This window comes from Daphnia magna, linkage group LG3 (assembly GCF_020631705.1).
Source record: "Daphnia magna isolate NIES linkage group LG3, ASM2063170v1.1, whole genome shotgun sequence".
Classification (NCBI taxonomy): Eukaryota; Metazoa; Arthropoda; class Branchiopoda; order Diplostraca; family Daphniidae; genus Daphnia; species Daphnia magna.
Window position 1 is genome coordinate 11,824,804 of NC_059184.1, and position 20,225 is coordinate 11,845,028.

A 20,225-nucleotide genomic window follows, 5' to 3' on the forward strand; every position below is an offset into this window, starting at 1 on the left:
GTATTTGCCCGTCGAATCACTCAGTCTCTGCCCGTCGTCCCACTCGCTGCCCACAAAAATGCCCAATGAAGTTGCCCGTCAACTTATATATTGCCTCTGGCTATCTAATCCCTAACAGTCTTTGCCCGTCGACCCCCTCTCTGCCCGTCAACCCCCTCTTTGCCCGTCGATCAACAATCGATCAGCAAAAATAACCACTGTAGGAGGCCCGTCGACCATATCGTTGCCTCTTTTTATCATCCTCCTCACAGTATCTGCCCGTCAACCCACTTACTGCCCAACAAAATGTCCGTTTTAGTTGGCCGTCAACCTATTTATTGCCCCTGTCCGTCGGCTCACAAGCTGTCTCGTCCACCCGTCCTACTAAATGCCCATGGACTGAAAAATTGTCAATTTCCACGATTTCGTCCACCTTTTACGCATCTAGTCTTCCAAAGTCCTCTCCCACCAATTCCTCCCAACGCCAGCGGCAACTTACAGCCAATCACAGGATGAGCACATCCAAGAGACCCAAAACTCCTCCCACATTTTTCCTTATATTTTTATAGAGTATAGATTCAACAATTCATTTGGAAACATTTGTATGGAACGACTACTGAATGCATTAATGGAAATACTTGGAACGAGGACTGTAAATGATAAAACCAAATCTGAATATTCCATCATCGAGCTTGATGGACAACGCAATTTTCACGAATAATAGTACTTGGGAGCCTCAGTGTAGTAGATAGGGATGGGGTTGCATAGGTTGTTGTGTAGTACTTCGGTGCCTCGGTGTAGTAGCTAGGAGTAAGGGTGCCAACGGTTCGGAACTAACCGAACCGGAACCGAACCGTCATCGGTTCGTGTCTTTATCGGAACGAAACTCGATCGGTACGGTTCTTTGGCGGTTAGATCGAAGTAAAACCGTCTGGACCCGAACCGAACAGGAATTGAATGTTGTGGGACCCCACAATATTAAAAAATCTCTATTATAAATAAGTTCAACGTTATTTAAATAATTAATTATTATTATTATAATAGTTATTAATACTTTTAATTTCGCCTTAAGAGGCAAATTATACGCTATACCATTGGTCACAAACGGTCTTTTTTGTTTTAGTCGAATTTTCTTTGGGTATTGTGAAGAATAAAACCTTTCAATGTTGATATCACATCCCACTATACGTAACACATTTAAGTACTCCCGGTAAGAGGCTTGAACGCTTGACGTCAGGATTTACAGTCCTGCGCGTTACTAGACGATCTATTCGATTCATACTTATTGTGCGACTATTAGTGTTAAACTTATGGATAAATTGCGGAAAGCGCGGAAGCGCATTGTTTTTGTTTGCTCCGAAACCACGCTTGTACCGTTCTGGGACGGTTCAGTTCGGCTCGGTTCGGTTCAGTTCGGTTCGGTTCGGATCCTTGATTTTCGATCCGTGGTACGGTTACGGTTCGGAAAACCGTCGGTTTTTGCGAACCGTTGGCACCCTTAGCTAGGAGTAGCATATGCTGTGGTATACTCGGGGCCTTTGTAGTATAATATCTTGGAGCCTCAGTCTGGTAATATTTAGGGGCCTCAGTGTAGTAAGCTGGAGCAGCGTAAGTGGTTGTGTAGTATTCAGCAGCCTTTGTGGTGTAGTATTCAGCAGCCTCAGTGTAGTAAGCCGGAGCAGCGTAGGTGGTGGTGTAGTACTTGGGCGCCTCAGCGTAGTAGCTTGGGGCACCGTACGTTGTGGTGTATTCGGGGGCCTTTGTAGTATAATATTGCGGTGCCTCTGTCTGGTAATACTTGGGAGACTCAGTGTAGTAAGCTGGAGCAGCGTATGTTGTGGTGTAGTACTCAGCTTTCTTCGTGTAATACTCCGGGGCGGCAGTTGTGTAGTATTCAGTTGCCTTTGTGGTATAGTATTGAGGAGCTTCGGTGTAGTAAACCGGAGCGGCATATGTTGTAGTGTAGTACTTCGGGGCTTCTGTATAATAGCTTGGAGCCGCATATGTTGTAGTGTATTGTGGAGCCGAATATTTGGGAGCCTCAGTGTAATAAGCTGGAGCGGCGTAAGTGGTGGTGTAGTATTCAGCTTTCTTTGTGTAGTACTCTGGGGCTTTAGTTGTGTAGTATTCAGCAGCCTCAGTATAGTAAGACGGAGCAGCATAAGTTGTGGTGTAGTAAGTAGGTTCGACGTAGTACGAAGGAGCAGTCGTGGTGTAGTAACTTGGGGCAGCGTAGTACTTCGGGGCTTCAGTGTAGTAGGTCGGCTCGGAGTAATAAGATGGCACGGCTTCAGTGTAGTAGGTTGGTGCTACGTAATACTTAGGCGCCTCTGTAGTTGTGTAGTACGACACGGTTGTAGTGTAGCTTGGAGCAGAGTCATATTTCGGGGCCTCGGTGTAGTAAACTGGTGAAGCGTAAGTTGTGGTGTAATACTCAGGAGCCTTTGTGGTATAGTAAGTGGGAGCCTCGGTGTAGTAGCTTGGAGTGGTATAATATACTGGCGCTTCCGTGTAATAGCTCGGTGCGGAGTAGTATTTTGGTTCCTCCATATAGTAAGTGGGAGCTGCATACGTGGTGGTGTAGTATTCAGGAGCCTTTGTCCCATAGTACATGGGAGCCTCGGTGTAGTAAGTGGGGGCCGCATATGTTGTGGGGTAGTACTCGGGCGCCTTTGTAGTGTAGTAAGTGGGGGCCGCATACGTCGTGGTGTAGTACGGCGCAGCAGTGGTGTAGTACGGCGCAGCAGTGGTGTAGTACGGCGCAGCAGTGGTGTAGTACGGCGCAGCAGTGGTCGTCTGGTATGAATAACTACCGTACTCGGAAGTCTTTTGTTTTCACCCAAAAAAGGGGGGGCCTTAAAAGAATAACCAGGATTTTGGGTACTTGGCTTTACGACATCATAAGACAGCATCCAATCTAACGTTAGCCATAAGAGATCACAAACAAAAAAAGGCTTTTCTCAATCAACTAAAAAACTGGACAACGAGAGCTGCAAATATGCATTTTGTATACATTCACATTAAATCATTCTTTTTATAGTTGGTCATGCATAATTTGAAATAACGATGCAACCGCGTGACCGCCAACTGCCTGTTCATTGGAGTGAAACCGTGTTAAAGAAAGAAATGATTGGTCGTTCTCTTTTAAATATAACGTTTTGTTTAAACACGACAAATGAACCGAACGACCATCGTGAATTTTATTGTGTTGTCCACGCCACTGTACAGAATGGCCGAACGAGTATTGATCGGTTTTATTCCAACACATGAGGCCGTATCAGCGAACCACTACGTCAATGGTGTCTATAGAGAGTATAGTCCACAACAATATTCGGCCCTGTGCTAAAGCTGACAAGTAATACGTACACACACGTGTTAGATATAAACAGTTTGTGCTGGGAGTGTATAATATTCTATTGCGGGGATGACTCATGTGTTACGCACAGCCAGACGAATACAACAGTGGGGACATGTCATACGTCTTTCTGAAGTCGCGTTATATAAAATACCCTGAAAGCTATTGCATAAATAAACGTCTGCTGAGAGCAGAAGAAACACACAATAAAAGAGGGTAATACGATGACATTTTTTATTTAGGTTAACCCAACTTGGAGCGTGTATAGAAACACAAATAAATCTGTTAATGAAGTGTATAATGAAAAATCGATAATGGCGCACACCTGTTGGCTGTAATTGAAATGGATGTTGAGCTGGACGAATACCGGCCCAACGGCTGTGGTATATAGAACGCGGACGCATTAAGTAATCACAGACTCTATTATATAGTTATCGCAGCTGGAAAAACCAGAAAGAAAAGTTGAGTGAAATGTGGCACAAGGCACATCGGTCTCGTCACTTTCGAAATAAAACTGGCGTTGTGTATTAGTTTGGATCGGCCGAATAGATGCGGGAGAGCCACAACAACAAAAGAAAACGATGTTAGCCAATAACGCCCAAAAAAATCAACTTTAAAACATCAATTAATGCTAAACGTTTAAAGTGGTTTATAGGAGGAGATTACCGCTATGTTTAACCAATTCAAATATGAAAAAAGAATGAAATACGCGAGGAGCTGATATGAATAAATCAACATGAAGAAATCGTGAGTTAATGCCGATCTTTGTCCCGAGCTATACATAAAAATGATGAAACGTCTTCGACACCAGGACGGACACGCGCTCGAATTTGCACATGTTACTTTGCATGTACAGCATATACAGGGGTTGAGATATTTATAGATATTTATAGATTTGATATATCACTACTACCCCAAACTTCCCTGCACCAAAGTACCCTACTACTAGCTAACCTGCACCAGCTTACTCTACTCCCAGCTACAACAAGGATAACAAATACGCTGATATCACCATCACCAGCCAATCTGACGAACGCATCCTCGATGGCAGCAGCCAATGGAGGTAATAAATAATTAATCTGAGGATTTCCGTTATCTGATAAAAAAACCAACCAAGACCAAGACCAGGACCAAGACTGCTATGCCATAAAAACGAAAAGTTAGTCGATTATTTTTTTTTGACACTGGCCTTCACCTGCCATTCAAACTGGCTTACGAGCAAACGACGAACCTTTTAAGAATCCATTAGGGGTTGAAAGATTCCCATGGGGTCAGTTCGATTAACACCTCAATTATATTACGAGAATACAACAGCCTATACCATGGACAGTGACAGAATCCATTCACGCAGCATTCTTTTTTCTCTGTTTTGTCACTCATCGAAAACAATAAAGCGAAGAGGGCAGTATGGGTGTGGATGATGACTTCCAGCAGGTGATTTGTTACAGGATGCTAAAGAACTTCTACCCTGTTCAGATTTACAAGACCAGTTGCCAACAGTTTTGCTACGGCAAAAAGTGAGGGCTCCTGCAGTAAATATAGAAGGAGTTCAATCTATTAGAATTCAATCTACTTTTATCCAGATTGAAGTTGTACAAACCCTGTTAGTAAAAAAATCTGGTAAAAAAATCTCAGATACAATTAATTAGATTGAAATTATGCCTGTTTGAGAAGGTACCAAACTCTCGTGTCAGTTTATCTAAAAAAGCAAAAAAGCTGAAAAAGTAAAAAAGAGTATTTAAAACACGTTTTGTACGAGGGAAACATAATATATGAATATGAGATCATGATGAACATGATGATATAAGAATATAATTATACCTTTCTCGACAAGTTTCCCAGCCGAATCTATAAATTCCATCGTTCTCTTCACGAGAGGTCGGCCCTTTTCTAAAAGTAATATATTTATTCATTTTAAATGACAGCAGGCCGCCATTAAAAACGAAAATGACAACAAACGAGGAAAAAAAAACAATTGCCGATTCAAATGCGACGGCGGCTGCTGAAATTTCGGGGCCTATCCACCACTGCGTGGCTTGAAAGGATGGTCACGTGACCATCCCACTGAGCCAATAAAAACCCTGGAAATGGTGCCGTTTTCTGGTACGGACCTCTCCGTACGTACGTGGAGACCATGTTGTGTTGAAAATTAGATACAACTGAATGAGCTATCCATCTGCCACCTAGCGGCAGAAAATTCCAGGCTTTTAGCATTCCATTCAGGAACGGTGATTTACATCATACGAATCCTATATTTTGCCATTTTTCATGAATAATATTCTTTTTAAAATATACTCAATCCTATTAAATAAATAATTCGATAAGGAAAGAAAAATGTTCATTTTTTATTTTCGTCAATTTAGTCTATCTCATTTACCAAATCCAACATAAAGGTCCAACAGATGCCAAAACGGACAGTAGCTGTTTTCCAACATCTATTTAACAGTATAAAAGACTTGATAAAACATTCCAAGTATAGTAACGGTGTTGGTTCGCTAGCACCGTTACTGTGGGATACCACAGTATATAATAAATGGTGGCTATATGGTGATGGACGTTGTCGGACCATTTGGAGATTGTCTGACGCTAATTCCAGGTCGAAAATGGCTTCAAGACTATCGTAAGGATCAATATAACCATCAAATAACATATACTGTGGAATACCATAGGTGCAGAAATGTGCGAATGGTATAAGGTCGTCGTGGAGTCGTGGAAGTGGCTAGTTTATCAGGACCTGGATCGGACCATTTGGATGATTGTCTGACGCTAATTCCAGGTCGAAAAGGGCTTCAAGACTGTGTAGGGTTCCATATGTAGTCTGAATCACCTTGGCTCGATTGCTGCACGATTGCGATTCGAACGCTGTACCCCTTAATGGAGGAAGCTAGGAGTCAACACGGATTACCTATGCCTATGGCTATGGCTGGCCTGTGGCCGGTAATTTGACCGATGATCCCACTTTTTTATTCATTCTTAGATATAGCTCATTTAAATAAAGCCTGCTGTGCGTGAATAACAATTCAAGGATAAATAATGTGTAACAATGATCGTTATTTAATCTTTACCCGAATATTTATTCACGCACATGCATGCATCTGTTCAGTATAGAATGAAACTGTTGACAGGTAAATAGCAGTCTTTGATATTGGTCTGTTCCCAGCAATGCGGGGAATTTCGATTTCAAGGTTCTCTCAGACAGGGTCATAGGCGATTGGAAACGACCCTGGTGGATCATTTTTGCATAACAAGTTTACCCAACGCAGGAACGAGCAGGATCGTGAAACTCTTGTCTTAACCAGTCTGCTGTTGGTGATATGGTCGATAAAGATTTAATAATAGGTCAGGGTATAATTTGCTACCAACCCGTTCATGTCGAAACTGGTCAAAGCATCAAGAACAAAGCTCAAGAACAAAGCTTTTCACTTGCTGGAATGCAGGTGAGATGATTTGGCGTAGTATGGGATCTGGCGCACAAAATCAAGTCATCGAGGATGTTGAATTTCAGCTTACGTAAATTTATAGTCATACAAAACACTACGACGACCTAACGATTCATGAGATTTTTGAAATGCTATCTGCCTCATAATTATGAGCTGGAGCCGACGGCATCCTGTAAGTTTCAGGTGAAACAGGTAGTACTGATTAAATGGCGGTTCAAAAGAAGGACTTTCTCACAAATTCAAGAGTTACATGTTGCCAATCATTTACACAAATTTAATTTAGCTCGAGAATGAAAAAATCCACAATTCTTGTTGTTGAAAACGAGAAGCACAACACACAATATTCGACTGTGCACTCTGGAACTACCGAAATCACAGAGATAGAAAAGTTGAACTGCTCGGGCGCGGTGCAAGTGTCTATTTGCTTTATGTCGGCGAATAGATTGTGATGATTGTCAACATCAGTATTTACCTCGAATATTGAGTGTACTGTACTTTTTTTTCTATTAGTACTTTACTTTTACTCTATTCGCTAATATAATACTACAGCAGTAGCCGACCTCTGCAAGCCCCGTCATCTAGCATTACTCAACTCTGGCTCTTGAATAAATAAACCTTTCCCCTCCACCAAAAGAAAAAAAAAAGAAGTCTCGTACTACAGTACTGATAAAGCGCAGGGAAGACGTAGCGGCAACTTGGGAGCCCCTCCCCCTCGCGGGAGTTGTGTGACAAACACTGCACAGAGAGGCAGACAGACTGCGAGCGACAGGGAAGAAGAAAAGCCATCCGTACATTCGGATCCAAGAATACAAAAACAAAAAACTCGTACTTCTTCATCTTCACCATATCTGCGGACGACGTCAGTCAAGTTTTCTTTTATTATTGTTATTTCTATCTGTGGCATCCATCGGTCCGCTCTCGTTTTAGAGACCCTACGAACTTTTTTGTCGTTCAGGTTTTCTTTTTGAACATGTTATTTTTATCGACAACAAGAATACCGGTTTCGTCATAGTTTTCTTCTGCCTTTCACCACTACGTCTGTGCGTGTAATCAATTGTTGTTGTATCCTGTGATCTCTTCAACTCTAGGTAAGAATGTACTCTGAAATATTTTTTGGAATTTTATATATCTGTTATATTATTAAAAAAGGACGATTGATAATAACAGTAGCTCGAGGTAGATCGTCTTGGTTGGTCGTGTGCTGTTCTTTAATTCGTGTTTGGGGAGGGAATCCGAAGAGTCACACTCTTTGATCGCGACCTGCAGGATATTTCTTTATTCATTTATCGTCTCGAGTCGGATTTTGAGGATAAGAGGTGCCGACTGGAAAAGATGCTGTCCGGTTTCAACCCTATCGTAAGCCTCGAAGGCAGTGCATCCACATGCAACCTACCTGGAATTAAAAAGCATGAGACACAAACTTGAAGAATGGGCTGGTGCTGCAATCTTTTCATAACACCCCCTCTGGCTCCACGTGATTGGCAGTTGTATTGTTGACGGGACGATGGATTTCTGATTCTAGACATGCATCTAACTCATCCATATTCAGACGTGTGAATTGAAAATAACTCTCCTACCCCCCATAGCGAGCATGCTCAGTATGAATACTAACTTACGAGTGGCGCACCCTTTTATTTATCTTTGTTTTGCGTCTGCGGTTGTGTTTGTTTGCATTGGATATGTTCTCAGCATTTGACATTGCCGGATCGAGTGTTTGTTTGATCGATTGTTCTTATCTTTAACTTTTTTTTCCTATACCTACAGGATCGAACTGGCAAACCAGGAGCTCGTGGAGGTGGCGCATCAGAAGGCAGCGAATCGCTGAGCAATAAAGTCCGTGATTTGGAAGCCAAGCTGAGAGGCAACCGTCCAACTATAGGGAGGACGGTGACGTCCCTATATTTATAAAAATAAATACCATCGGAAGCAAAAGAACACAACAGATTAAGTTTTGGTATTACATCTTGTTTATGTTTCCTATTTTGCTCGGCGACTGGCCTCTCCGGAGTAATGGATGCAAATACAAAATTGGAACCGACCCTTGGTGCCTGAACAGGTAACACGGATTTCATCAACGATGCAATTTCTGATAAATCTTTTTCACTTCTGCGTAAAAAAGATCCGCATCTCACCTATCAAATGAAAAGTAGGAAAGTATATAAGCGCTGATCTCTACAATGTGTTAAGCACTTTGTAAAAGTAACCTACAGTGGTCACAATGTTCGCCTTAGAATGCGTTGACTGCTTGGCGTTGGCAGTAGCAGCGGAGGAATCGCCTTCTGTAATTTGATTAATGGTTTTGGAAGCAGTGTTGATTTTCACCATTTTAGTTTGCCGGCTCATAACCAATGGCACTTCTTTATTCGTTTCCTGTACACCAAATGTTTGGCGGCAAAAATGGTTGATTAGTAAACTGAAAACATTTTACGTCGTTGGACGATCACCTGTTGCGACTTTTGTTGCAGGAGCCATTTTTCTCTATCACTGTGAATTTTTCTCCATGTGAGATCATCCTGTTCTTCAGCAGCTTCATCTTCTTCATCTTCTTGATTTTTTGGACGGGCACCGTCTCCCTCAGTATTTTCACCATCAGCCTGTTTCCACCGAAATTGTCTTTACCTTCCACCGCCATCAGAATGCAAATCTCCATCTTCGAGAAAAAGCTCTTGAAAAAGTCGAACTTCACGCTGGTCTTGATCAAGCATTGTCTTCATATGGGCTCTTCCAACTTGCTCACGAACTTCGTTTTCATCAATATCCTCCTTATCGCCTTCCTCCTCCTCCCAGTCATCCATTTCGTCTTCTCGTTCGTCACCGCTGCCAACTTCGGAACCGGACAGTTTTTTTTCCGCTGTATTTGCCCGTCGAATCACTCAGTCTCTGCCCGTCGTCCCACTCGCTGCCCACAAAAATGCCCAATGAAGTTGCCCGTCAACTTATATATTGCCTCTGGCTATCTAATCCCTAACAGTCTTTGCCCGTCGACCCCCTCTCTGCCCGTCAACCCCCTCTTTGCCCGTCGATCAACAATCGATCAGCAAAAATAACCACTGTAGGAGGCCCGTCGACCATATCGTTGCCTCTTTTTATCATCCTCCTCACAGTATCTGCCCGTCAACCCACTTACTGCCCAACAAAATGTCCGTTTTAGTTGGCCGTCAACCTATTTATTGCCCCTGTCCGTCGGCTCACAAGCTGTCTCGTCCACCCGTCCTACTAAATGCCCATGGACTGAAAAATTGTCAATTTCCACGATTTCGTCCACCTTTTACGCATCTAGTCTTCCAAAGTCCTCTCCCACCAATTCCTCCCAACGCCAGCGGCAACTTACAGCCAATCACAGGATGAGCACATCCAAGAGACCCAAAACTCCTCCCACATTTTTCCTTATATTTTTATAGAGTATAGATTCAACAATTCATTTGGAAACATTTGTATGGAACGACTACTGAATGCATTAATGGAAATACTTGGAACGAGGACTGTAAATGATAAAACCAAATCTGAATATTCCATCATCGAGCTTGATGGACAACGCAATTTTCACGAATAATAGTACTTGGGAGCCTCAGTGTAGTAGATAGGGATGGGGTTGCATAGGTTGTTGTGTAGTACTTCGGTGCCTCGGTGTAGTAGCTAGGAGTAAGGGTGCCAACGGTTCGGAACTAACCGAACCGGAACCGAACCGTCATCGGTTCGTGTCTTTATCGGAACGAAACTCGATCGGTACGGTTCTTTGGCGGTTAGATCGAAGTAAAACCGTCTGGACCCGAACCGAACAGGAATTGAATGTTGTGGGACCCCACAATATTAAAAAATCTCTATTATAAATAAGTTCAACGTTATTTAAATAATTAATTATTATTATTATAATAGTTATTAATACTTTTAATTTCGCCTTAAGAGGCAAATTATACGCTATACCATTGGTCACAAACGGTCTTTTTTGTTTTAGTCGAATTTTCTTTGGGTATTGTGAAGAATAAAACCTTTCAATGTTGATATCACATCCCACTATACGTAACACATTTAAGTACTCCCGGTAAGAGGCTTGAACGCTTGACGTCAGGATTTACAGTCCTGCGCGTTACTAGACGATCTATTCGATTCATACTTATTGTGCGACTATTAGTGTTAAACTTATGGATAAATTGCGGAAAGCGCGGAAGCGCATTGTTTTTGTTTGCTCCGAAACCACGCTTGTACCGTTCTGGGACGGTTCAGTTCGGCTCGGTTCGGTTCAGTTCGGTTCGGTTCGGATCCTTGATTTTCGATCCGTGGTACGGTTACGGTTCGGAAAACCGTCGGTTTTTGCGAACCGTTGGCACCCTTAGCTAGGAGTAGCATATGCTGTGGTATACTCGGGGGCCTTTGTAGTATAATATCTTGGAGCCTCAGTCTGGTAATATTTAGGGGCCTCAGTGTAGTAAGCTGGAGCAGCGTAAGTGGTTGTGTAGTATTCAGCAGCCTTTGTGGTGTAGTATTCAGCAGCCTCAGTGTAGTAAGCCGGAGCAGCGTAGGTGGTGGTGTAGTACTTGGGCGCCTCAGCGTAGTAGCTTGGGGCACCGTACGTTGTGGTGTATTCGGGGGCCTTTGTAGTATAATATTGCGGTGCCTCTGTCTGGTAATACTTGGGAGACTCAGTGTAGTAAGCTGGAGCAGCGTATGTTGTGGTGTAGTACTCAGCTTTCTTCGTGTAATACTCCGGGGCGGCAGTTGTGTAGTATTCAGTTGCCTTTGTGGTATAGTATTGAGGAGCTTCGGTGTAGTAAACCGGAGCGGCATATGTTGTAGTGTAGTACTTCGGGGCTTCTGTATAATAGCTTGGAGCCGCATATGTTGTAGTGTATTGTGGAGCCGAATATTTGGGAGCCTCAGTGTAATAAGCTGGAGCGGCGTAAGTGGTGGTGTAGTATTCAGCTTTCTTTGTGTAGTACTCTGGGGCTTTAGTTGTGTAGTATTCAGCAGCCTCAGTATAGTAAGACGGAGCAGCATAAGTTGTGGTGTAGTAAGTAGGTTCGACGTAGTACGAAGGAGCAGTCGTGGTGTAGTAACTTGGGGCAGCGTAGTACTTCGGGGCTTCAGTGTAGTAGGTCGGCTCGGAGTAATAAGATGGCGCGGCTTCAGTGTAGTAGGTTGGTGCTACGTAATACTTAGGCGCCTCTGTAGTTGTGTAGTACGACACGGTTGTAGTGTAGCTTGGAGCAGAGTCATATTTCGGGGCCTCGGTGTAGTAAACTGGTGAAGCGTAAGTTGTGGTGTAATACTCAGGAGCCTTTGTGGTATAGTAAGTGGGAGCCTCGGTGTAGTAGCTTGGAGTGGTATAATATACTGGCGCTTCCGTGTAATAGCTCGGTGCGGAGTAGTATTTTGGTTCCTCCATATAGTAAGTGGGAGCTGCATACGTGGTGGTGTAGTATTCAGGAGCCTTTGTCCCATAGTACATGGGAGCCTCGGTGTAGTAAGTGGGGGCCGCATATGTTGTGGGGTAGTACTCGGGCGCCTTTGTAGTGTAGTAAGTGGGGGCCGCATACGTCGTGGTGTAGTACGGCGCAGCAGTGGTGTAGTACGGCGCAGCAGTGGTGTAGTACGGCGCAGCAGTGGTGTAGTACGGCGCAGCAGTGGTGTAGTACGGCGCAGCAGTGGTCGTCTGGTATGAATAACTACCGTACTCGGAAGTCTTTTCTTTTCACCCAAAAAAAAGGGGGGGGGGCCTTAAAAGAATAACCAGGATTTTGGGTACTTGGCTTTACGACATCATAAGACAGCATCCAATCTAACGTTAGCCATAAGAGATCACAAACAAAAAAGGCTTTTCTCAATCAACTAAAAAACTGGACAACAAGAGCTGCAAATATGCATTTTGTATACATTCACATTAAATCATTCTTTTTATAGTTGGTCATGCATAATTTGAAATAACGATGCAACCGCGTGACCGCCAACTGCCTGTTCATTGGAGTGAAACCGTGTTAAAGAAAGAAATGATTGGTCGTTCTCTTTTAAATATAACGTTTTGTTTAAACACGACAAATGAACCGAACGACCATCGTGAATTTTATTGTGTTGTCCACGCCACTGTACAGAATGGCCGAACGAGTATTGATCGGTTTTATTCCAACACATGAGGCCGTATCAGCGAACCACTACGTCAATGGTGTCTATAGAGAGTATAGTCCACAACAATATTCGGCCCTGTGCTAAAGCTGACAAGTAATACGTACACACACGTGTTAGATATAAACAGTTTGTGCTGGGAGTGTATAATATTCTATTGCGGGGATGACTCATGTGTTACGCACAGCCAGACGAATACAACAGTGGGGACATGTCATACGTCTTTCTGAAGTCGCGTTATATAAAATACCCTGAAAGCTATTGCATAAATAAACGTCTGCTGAGAGCAGAAGAAACACACAATAAAAGAGGGTAATACGATGACATTTTTTATTTAGGTTAACCCAACTTGGAGCGTGTATAGAAACACAAATAAATCTGTTAATGAAGTGTATAATGAAAAATCGATAATGGCGCACACCTGTTGGCTGTAATTGAAATGGATGTTGAGCTGGACGAATACCGGCCCAACGGCTGTGGTATATAGAACGCGGACGCATTAAGTAATCACAGACTCTATTATATAGTTATCGCAGCTGGAAAAACCAGAAAGAAAAGTTGAGTGAAATGTGGCACAAGGCACATCGGTCTCGTCACTTTCGAAATAAAACTGGCGTTGTGTATTAGTTTGGATCGGCCGAATAGATGCGGGAGAGCCACAACAACAAAAGAAAACGATGTTAGCCAATAACGCCCAAAAAAATCAACTTTAAAACATCAATTAATGCTAAACGTTTAAAGTGGTTTATAGGAGGAGATTACCGCTATGTTTAACCAATTCAAATATGAAAAAAGAATGAAATACGCGAGGAGCTGATATGAATAAATCAACATGAAGAAATCGTGAGTTAATGCCGATCTTTGTCCCGAGCTATACATAAAAATGATGAAACGTCTTCGACACCAGGACGGACACGCGCTCGAATTTGCACATGTTACTTTGCATGTACAGCATATACAGGGGTTGAGATATTTATAGATATTTATAGATTTGATATATCACTACTACCCCAAACTTCCCTGCACCAAAGTACCCTACTACTAGCTAACCTGCACCAGCTTACTCTACTCCCAGCTACAACAAGGATAACAAATACGCTGATATCACCATCACCAGCCAATCTGACGAACGCATCCTCGATGGCAGCAGCCAATGGAGGTAATAAATAATTAATCTGAGGATTTCCGTTATCTGATAAAAAAAACCAACCAAGACCAAGACCAGGACCAAGACTGCTATGCCATAAAAACGAAAAGTTAGTCGATTATTTTTTTTTTGACACTGGCCTTCACCTGCCATTCAAACTGGCTTACGAGCAAACGACGAACCTTTTAAGAATCCATTAGGGGTTGAAAGATTCCCATGGGGTCAGTTCGATTAACACCTCAATTATATTACGAGAATACAACAGCCTATACCATGGACAGTGACAGAATCCATTCACGCAGCATTCTTTTGTCTCTGTTTTGTCACTCATCGAAAACAATAAAGCGAAGAGGGCAGTATGGGTGTGGATGATGACTTCCAGCAGGTGATTTGTTACAGGATGCTAAAGAACTTCTACCCTGTTCAGATTTACAAGACCAGTTGCCAACAGTTTTGCTACGGCAAAAGTGAGGGCTCCTGCAGTAAATATAGAAGGAGTTCAATCTATTAGAATTCAATCTACTTTTATCCAGATTGAAGTTGTACAAACCCTGTTAGTAAAAAAATCTGGTAAAAAAATCTCAGATACAATTAATTAGATTGAAATTATGCCTGTTTGAGAAGGTACCAAACTCTCGTGTCAGTTTATCTAAAAAAGCAAAAAAGCTGAAAAAGTAAAAAGAGTATTTAAAACACGTTTTGTACGAGGGAAACATAATATATGAATATGAGATCATGATGAACATGATGATATAAGAATATAATTATACCTTTCTCGACAAGTTTCCCAGCCGAATCTATAAATTCCATCGTTCTCTTCACGAGAGGTCGGCCCTTTTCTAAAAGTAATATATTTATTCATTTTAAATGACAGCAGGCCGCCATTAAAAACGAAAATGACAACAAACGAGGAAAAAAAAACAATTGCCGATTCAAATGCGACGGCGGCTGCTGAAATTTCGGGGCCTATCCACCACTGCGTGGCTTGAAAGGATGGTCACGTGACCATCCCACTGAGCCAATAAAAACCCTGGAAATGGTGCCGTTTTCTGGTACGGACCTCTCCGTACGTACGTGGAGACCATGTTGTGTTGAAAATTAGATACAACTGAATGAGCTATCCATCTGCCACCTAGCGGCAGAAAATTCCAGGCTTTTAGCATTCCATTCAGGAACGGTGATTTACATCATACGAATCCTATATTTTGCCATTTTTCATGAATAATATTCTTTTTAAAATATACTCAATCCTATTAAATAAATAATTCGATAAGGAAAGAAAAATGTTCATTTTTTATTTTCGTCAATTTAGTCTATCTCATTTACCAAATCCAACATAAAGGTCCAACAGATGCCAAAACGGACAGTAGCTGTTTTCCAACATCTATTTAACAGTATAAAAGACTTGATAAAACATTCCAAGTATAGTAACGGTGTTGGTTCGCTAGCACCGTTACTGTGGGATACCACAGTATATGATAAATGGTGGCTATATGGTGATGGACGTTGTCGGACCATTTGGAGATTGTCTGACGCTAATTCCAGGTCGAAAATGGCTTCAAGACTATCGTAAGGATCAATATAACCATCAAATAACATATACTGTGGAATACCATAGGTGCAGAAATGTGCGAATGGTATAAGGTCGTCGTGGAGTCGTGGAAGTGGCTAGTTTATCAGGACCTGGATCGGACCATTTGGATGATTGTCTGACGCTAATTCCAGGTCGAAAAGGGCTTCAAGACTGTGTAGGGTTCCATATGTAGTCTGAATCACCTTGGCTCGATTGCTGCACGATTGCGATTCGAACGCTGTACCCCTTAATGGAGGAAGCTAGGAGTCAACACGGATTACCTATGCCTATGGCTATGGCTGGCCTGTGGCCGGTAATTTGACCGATGATCCCACTTTTTTATTCATTCTTAGATATAGCTCATTTAAATAAAGCCTGCATGTGCGTGAATAACAATTCAAGGATAAATAATGTGTAACAATGATCGTTATTTAATCTTTACCCGAATATTTATTCACGCACATGCATGCATCTGTTCAGTATAGAATGAAACTGTTGACAGGTAAATAGCAGTCTTTGATATTGGTCTGTTCCCAGCAATGCGGGGAATTTCGATTTCAAGGTTCTCTCAGACAGGGTCATAGGCGATTGGAAACGACCCTGGTGGATCATTTTTGCATAACAAGTTTACCCAACGCAGGAACGAACTCTTGTCTTAACCAGTCTGCTGTTGGTGATATGGTCGATAAAGATTTAATAATAGGTCAGGGTATAATTTGCTACCAACCCGTTCATGTCGAAACTGGTCAAAGCATCAAGAACAAAGCTCAAGAACAAAGCTTTTCACTTGCTGGAATGCAGGTGAGATGATTTGGCGTAGTATGGGATCTGGCGCACAAAATCAAGTCATCGAGGATGTTGAATTTCAGCTTACGTAAATTTATAGTCATACAAAACACTACGACGACCTAACGATTCATGAGATTTTTGAAATGCTATCTGCCTCATAATTATGAGCTGGAGCCGACGGCATCCTGTAAGTTTCAGGTGAAACAGGTAGTACTGATTAAATGGCGGTTCAAAAAGAAGGACTTTCTCACAAATTCAAGAGTTACATGTTGCCAATCATTTACACAAATTTAATTTAGCTCGAGAATGAAAAAATCCACAATTCTTGTTGTTGAAAACGAGAAGCACAACACACAATATTCGACTGTGCACTCTGGAACTACCGAAATCACAGAGATAGAAAAGTTGAACTGCTCGGGCGCGGTGCAAGTGTCTATTTGCTTTATGTCGGCGAATAGATTGTGATGATTGTCAACATCAGTATTTACCTCGAATATTGAGTGTACTGTACTTTTTTTTCTATTAGTACTTTACTTTTACTCTATTCGCTAATATAATACTACAGCAGTAGCCGACCTCTGCAAGCCCCGTCGGTTGGCGGAGATATAGGCCCGGTCGAAATAGGCCCCGACGAAATAGGCCCGGCAAATAGGCCTGGACGAAATAGGCCCCTACGAAATAGGCCCACTTTAAAAATATTTTTAAAGTGGGCCTATTTCTCCGTCAAAGTGGGCCTATTTCTCCCAATTATTTCTAAGTTCCATTATGTACTCTGAAATATTTTCATAAAAAAATTCGACCTACTCTACATGAGCGAGAAGGCGGAATAATCTGCGAGAGATCCGCCACCGTATATATTCATTGCCGTAGCTCAAACCACGATGAGTGATTTCACACATTGCCGTTTCGTTTTTCACATGTTAGGCAGCTGATTCCCGTCTTTATTTTTTGATGAACGTATTCCCCTTGATCTCAACTGTAAAACTCATTTGTTCAAACGTCGTTTTCACTTATTAACTATCGCTAATTTAAAAAAAATGAACAAATTTCCGTGTTTTCTTCGCCATTGATTTGTTCCGTAGCTCGATCCCCCCTTCAGCGGCTCAGCCTTGAACGCGTCTCTCCCCTTCAGCGGCTCAGCCTTGAACGCATCTCCCCCCTCTACCTATGCCAATGCCAGTACTCAGGTGAAGTAGGAAATGAAAATGTTTGATGAAATAAATCTTATAAATCTTACGGATTGATTTCAAACATATCCATAACAATTTCATGTTTTTTAAAGCAACAAACGCATATCACTTTTAAGTTTCTTGTTTTATGGGGCTGACGCGAGGTGCTGCTCAAGCCGGCCAGAAGGGTGGTCGAGCGGGGGAGGCTGCACGCACTCATGGGAGAGGGGTGAGTGAAGGGGGGTTTACCTGGGCCATACCATACAGTCCCATGTTTTCCCTTCTCCGTAAATATCAACGGGTGGTCTAGTGGTTAGCAACTCGGGGTAATAATCTCAAGTGCCGGTGTTCGAATCTCGGCCATGTCGGAATAGAATTTAATTTACAAAATATTTTAGAAAAATTAATAGCTCAACAGCATAAAGCGGTGTGGAACTACCCTGGCGAAATTGATCGTTTTTGGTTTTTTTAATTGATAAAGAAGAAAGAAATATACAGCACGAAAAGAAAATTTCTATTATAGTTGAATACCAAATGTGGTTTTGAAGATTTCCATCTATCGGTGATAGTGGCGTCAGTAGCATGGTTCAATAGCGTCATGAAGATGGCGTCATCTGCTCATCGTCAACTTCAGCGTTTAATTTACAAATAAGAAATAGAAATCTTATAAAAAAATAAAAATAGCTTCAACATGTGTACATTTTATTTTTAATCATTTTAAAATTTGAATTACAATTTTCGTTACATTTGATCTGTAAGAATTCAATTTTGAATCATTTTCATTTCAAATTGATTCACACACATAGCAGACGCCAACACATCAAGCGTCATCAATACCGTGGTCTATGGTGCAATGCTATCGCTGGAGTAAGTTGTTTACCTTCAATTCGGGTATGTTAGAGAATTATATCATGTTATTTTCAATCTTAAGTTGCTACTATTGTAATTATCAACTTGTGTGAATAGGTAGCGTCATGATTGGACTACCCTGATGGCGTCATGATCGCTGCTGATTGCCTTTCAAATAGGTTTTCAGCATTCTGCTTACACCTTTGGCATAGAGTCACATATTTCACAATCCAACATCAATTGGTAGCAACAGCAGCCCTTCTCTCCATCATCCAGAAGGGTCTGAGATCAGTGTTGGAGATGTGAGTGACAATTTTAATATGATGAAATTTATCTACCACCAAATTTTTACTCGTGTATGTTTTTGTTTTTCAGGATGGTTCGGAACAACCCATGGAAAGCTTATCACTCATTGATGCTGTGATGCCTGATGTTGTTGCAAGTCGTCAACAGCAAACACAGAACAATCAGAAACCACAAGTGGTAAAGACAGAACCACCAAATTCCAATGGAGATGAACCCATGCATTCCTATCGTAAGATGGTCAATACTTTTCTTTGATCCCCTGAACTACTTACTTATTTTCCCTTCAACTATTTAATGAAGGCTGGGAAGAGGAAACAGGAGTAGAGATACCTGCCAGCAAATCAACTGTACTACGTGGCCATGAATCTGAAGTTTTCATCTGCGCCTGAACCCAACAACTGATTTATTGGCTTCTGGCTCTGGTGATAGTACTAAGGACATACGGTAACAATATACAAATTTCTCTTGCGAATTTGTGAATGATTAAAAGAGAAATATTTTTGTTGTTTCTCTAGAATGAAGTAAACGCTATCAAGTGGGATCCTCAGGGTAATCTTTTGGCTTCCTGTTCTCACGATATTGTGTACAGTGTCGCATTTTCTCCCGATGGCAATACCTAGCATCTGGTAGCTTTGACTAATGTGTACACAGCTGGTCTACTCAGGTATATAATAGTTTCCAAGTTTAAAACAAAAACAAACTACATCTTCATTCAACTATTCTTAGTCGGGGCAATTGTTACACAGCTACAAAGGAACTAGAGGCATTTTTGAAGTTTGCTGGAATTCTCGGGGCGATAAAGTTGGAGCAAGTGCTTTTGACGGAAGTGTAAGTTTGGTTTTACTATTTCATTCGATTTGTTTTAATTTTATTTCATTTCAAGGTATTTGCTGGGATAACTGAACAGAAGTTTTAAAGAAAGACGGAAACAATTGACAAGGCAAAAGATTGGGAACCTGAATGCTATTCAGGTAACCAGTGCCAATACATTTTATGTGGTACATGTAACAAGACACTTGTGTTCATGGTTCGCAAGCACACAACAAGGAAATCTACACCATAAAATGGAGTCTTACCGGCCTTGGAACAAAAAACCCAAACATGAATCTGATTTTGGCTAGCGCTTCGTTTGACTCGACCGTTTTGTGGGACGTTGAGCGTGGGTTGTGTATTCATACCTTAACCAAGCACTCCGAACCAGTGTACAGTGTCGATAAATATGTTTTGATTCGATTTGTCAATAAAAATAAGATAGATATATTTTAAAATTCAATTTGTTAACCGCTTGTTTTATTTTTTGAAATTTCCCTCAATTATGATTTCGTGGTGGCCTGTCTTTTTCTCTCTTTGATGGTACCATCAGACGAGTTTTGCCGCTTTCAACACAGGTTCCCTAGGGAGCCTGTGAATCAATTTGAAATGAAAATGATTCAAAATTGAATTCTTACAGATCAAATGTAACGAAAATTGTAATTCAAATTTTAAAATGATTAAAAATAAA

The 20,225-nt window shown here is 41.7% G+C and overlaps 1 protein-coding gene, 6 long non-coding RNA genes and 1 pseudogene across 14 annotated transcripts; 3 read left to right on the plus strand and 5 right to left on the minus strand.

The window, feature by feature from the left end:
• Positions 1-647: 647 nt before the first annotated feature.
• Positions 648-12,545, minus strand: LOC123470699 (extensin-2-like). The gene is made up of 3 exons (XM_045171256.1): positions 12,518-12,545; positions 11,119-12,459; positions 648-793 (listed from the first exon to the last, which is right to left on the minus strand). The coding sequence occupies exons 1-3, from the start codon at positions 12,543-12,545 to the stop codon at positions 663-665; spliced, it is 1,500 nt and encodes a 499-aa protein (XP_045027191.1). The 3' UTR covers positions 648-662.
• Positions 3,555-6,359, minus strand: LOC123470755. 2 transcript variants are annotated; one of them, XR_006644528.1, is made up of 3 exons: positions 5,156-5,450; positions 4,935-5,050; positions 3,555-4,861 (listed from the first exon to the last, which is right to left on the minus strand). It is a non-coding gene; the product is annotated as an uncharacterized LOC123470755 (long non-coding RNA). The 2 variants fall into 2 exon arrangements; XR_006644527.1 differs by having other exon boundaries at positions 3,555-5,050; positions 5,156-6,359.
• LOC123470757 lies at positions 6,388-7,485 on the minus strand. Its single transcript, XR_006644534.1, has 2 exons — positions 6,698-7,485; positions 6,388-6,637 (listed from the first exon to the last, which is right to left on the minus strand). It is a non-coding gene; the product is annotated as an uncharacterized LOC123470757 (long non-coding RNA).
• Positions 7,489-10,253, plus strand: LOC123470756. Of its 5 annotated transcripts, none has more exons than XR_006644531.1 (3): positions 7,489-7,862; positions 7,924-8,130; positions 8,539-10,253. It is a non-coding gene; the product is annotated as an uncharacterized LOC123470756 (long non-coding RNA). The 5 variants fall into 5 exon arrangements; XR_006644532.1 differs by having other exon boundaries at positions 7,489-7,633; positions 7,730-7,862; positions 7,924-10,253; XR_006644530.1 differs by having other exon boundaries at positions 7,924-10,253.
• LOC123470753 lies at positions 8,387-9,361 on the minus strand. Its single transcript, XR_006644524.1, has 4 exons — positions 9,219-9,361; positions 8,983-9,144; positions 8,736-8,906; positions 8,387-8,670 (listed from the first exon to the last, which is right to left on the minus strand). It is a non-coding gene; the product is annotated as an uncharacterized LOC123470753 (long non-coding RNA).
• A 662-nt stretch (positions 12,546-13,207) lies between the features above and the next one.
• On the minus strand, positions 13,208-17,479 carry LOC123470355. Of its 2 annotated transcripts, XR_006644009.1 has the most exons (3): positions 14,809-15,108; positions 14,589-14,704; positions 13,208-14,515 (listed from the first exon to the last, which is right to left on the minus strand). It is a non-coding gene; the product is annotated as an uncharacterized LOC123470355 (long non-coding RNA). The 2 variants fall into 2 exon arrangements; XR_006644008.1 differs by having other exon boundaries at positions 13,208-14,704; positions 14,809-17,479.
• A 943-nt stretch (positions 17,480-18,422) lies between these two features.
• LOC123470700 lies at positions 18,423-19,172 on the plus strand (annotated as a pseudogene).
• A 68-nt stretch (positions 19,173-19,240) lies between these two features.
• Positions 19,241-19,997, plus strand: LOC123470354. 2 transcript variants are annotated; one of them, XR_006644007.1, is made up of 4 exons: positions 19,241-19,388; positions 19,451-19,552; positions 19,608-19,695; positions 19,761-19,997. It is a non-coding gene; the product is annotated as an uncharacterized LOC123470354 (long non-coding RNA). The 2 variants fall into 2 exon arrangements; XR_006644006.1 differs by having other exon boundaries at positions 19,608-19,997.
• The last annotated feature ends 228 nt before the right edge of the window (positions 19,998-20,225 follow it).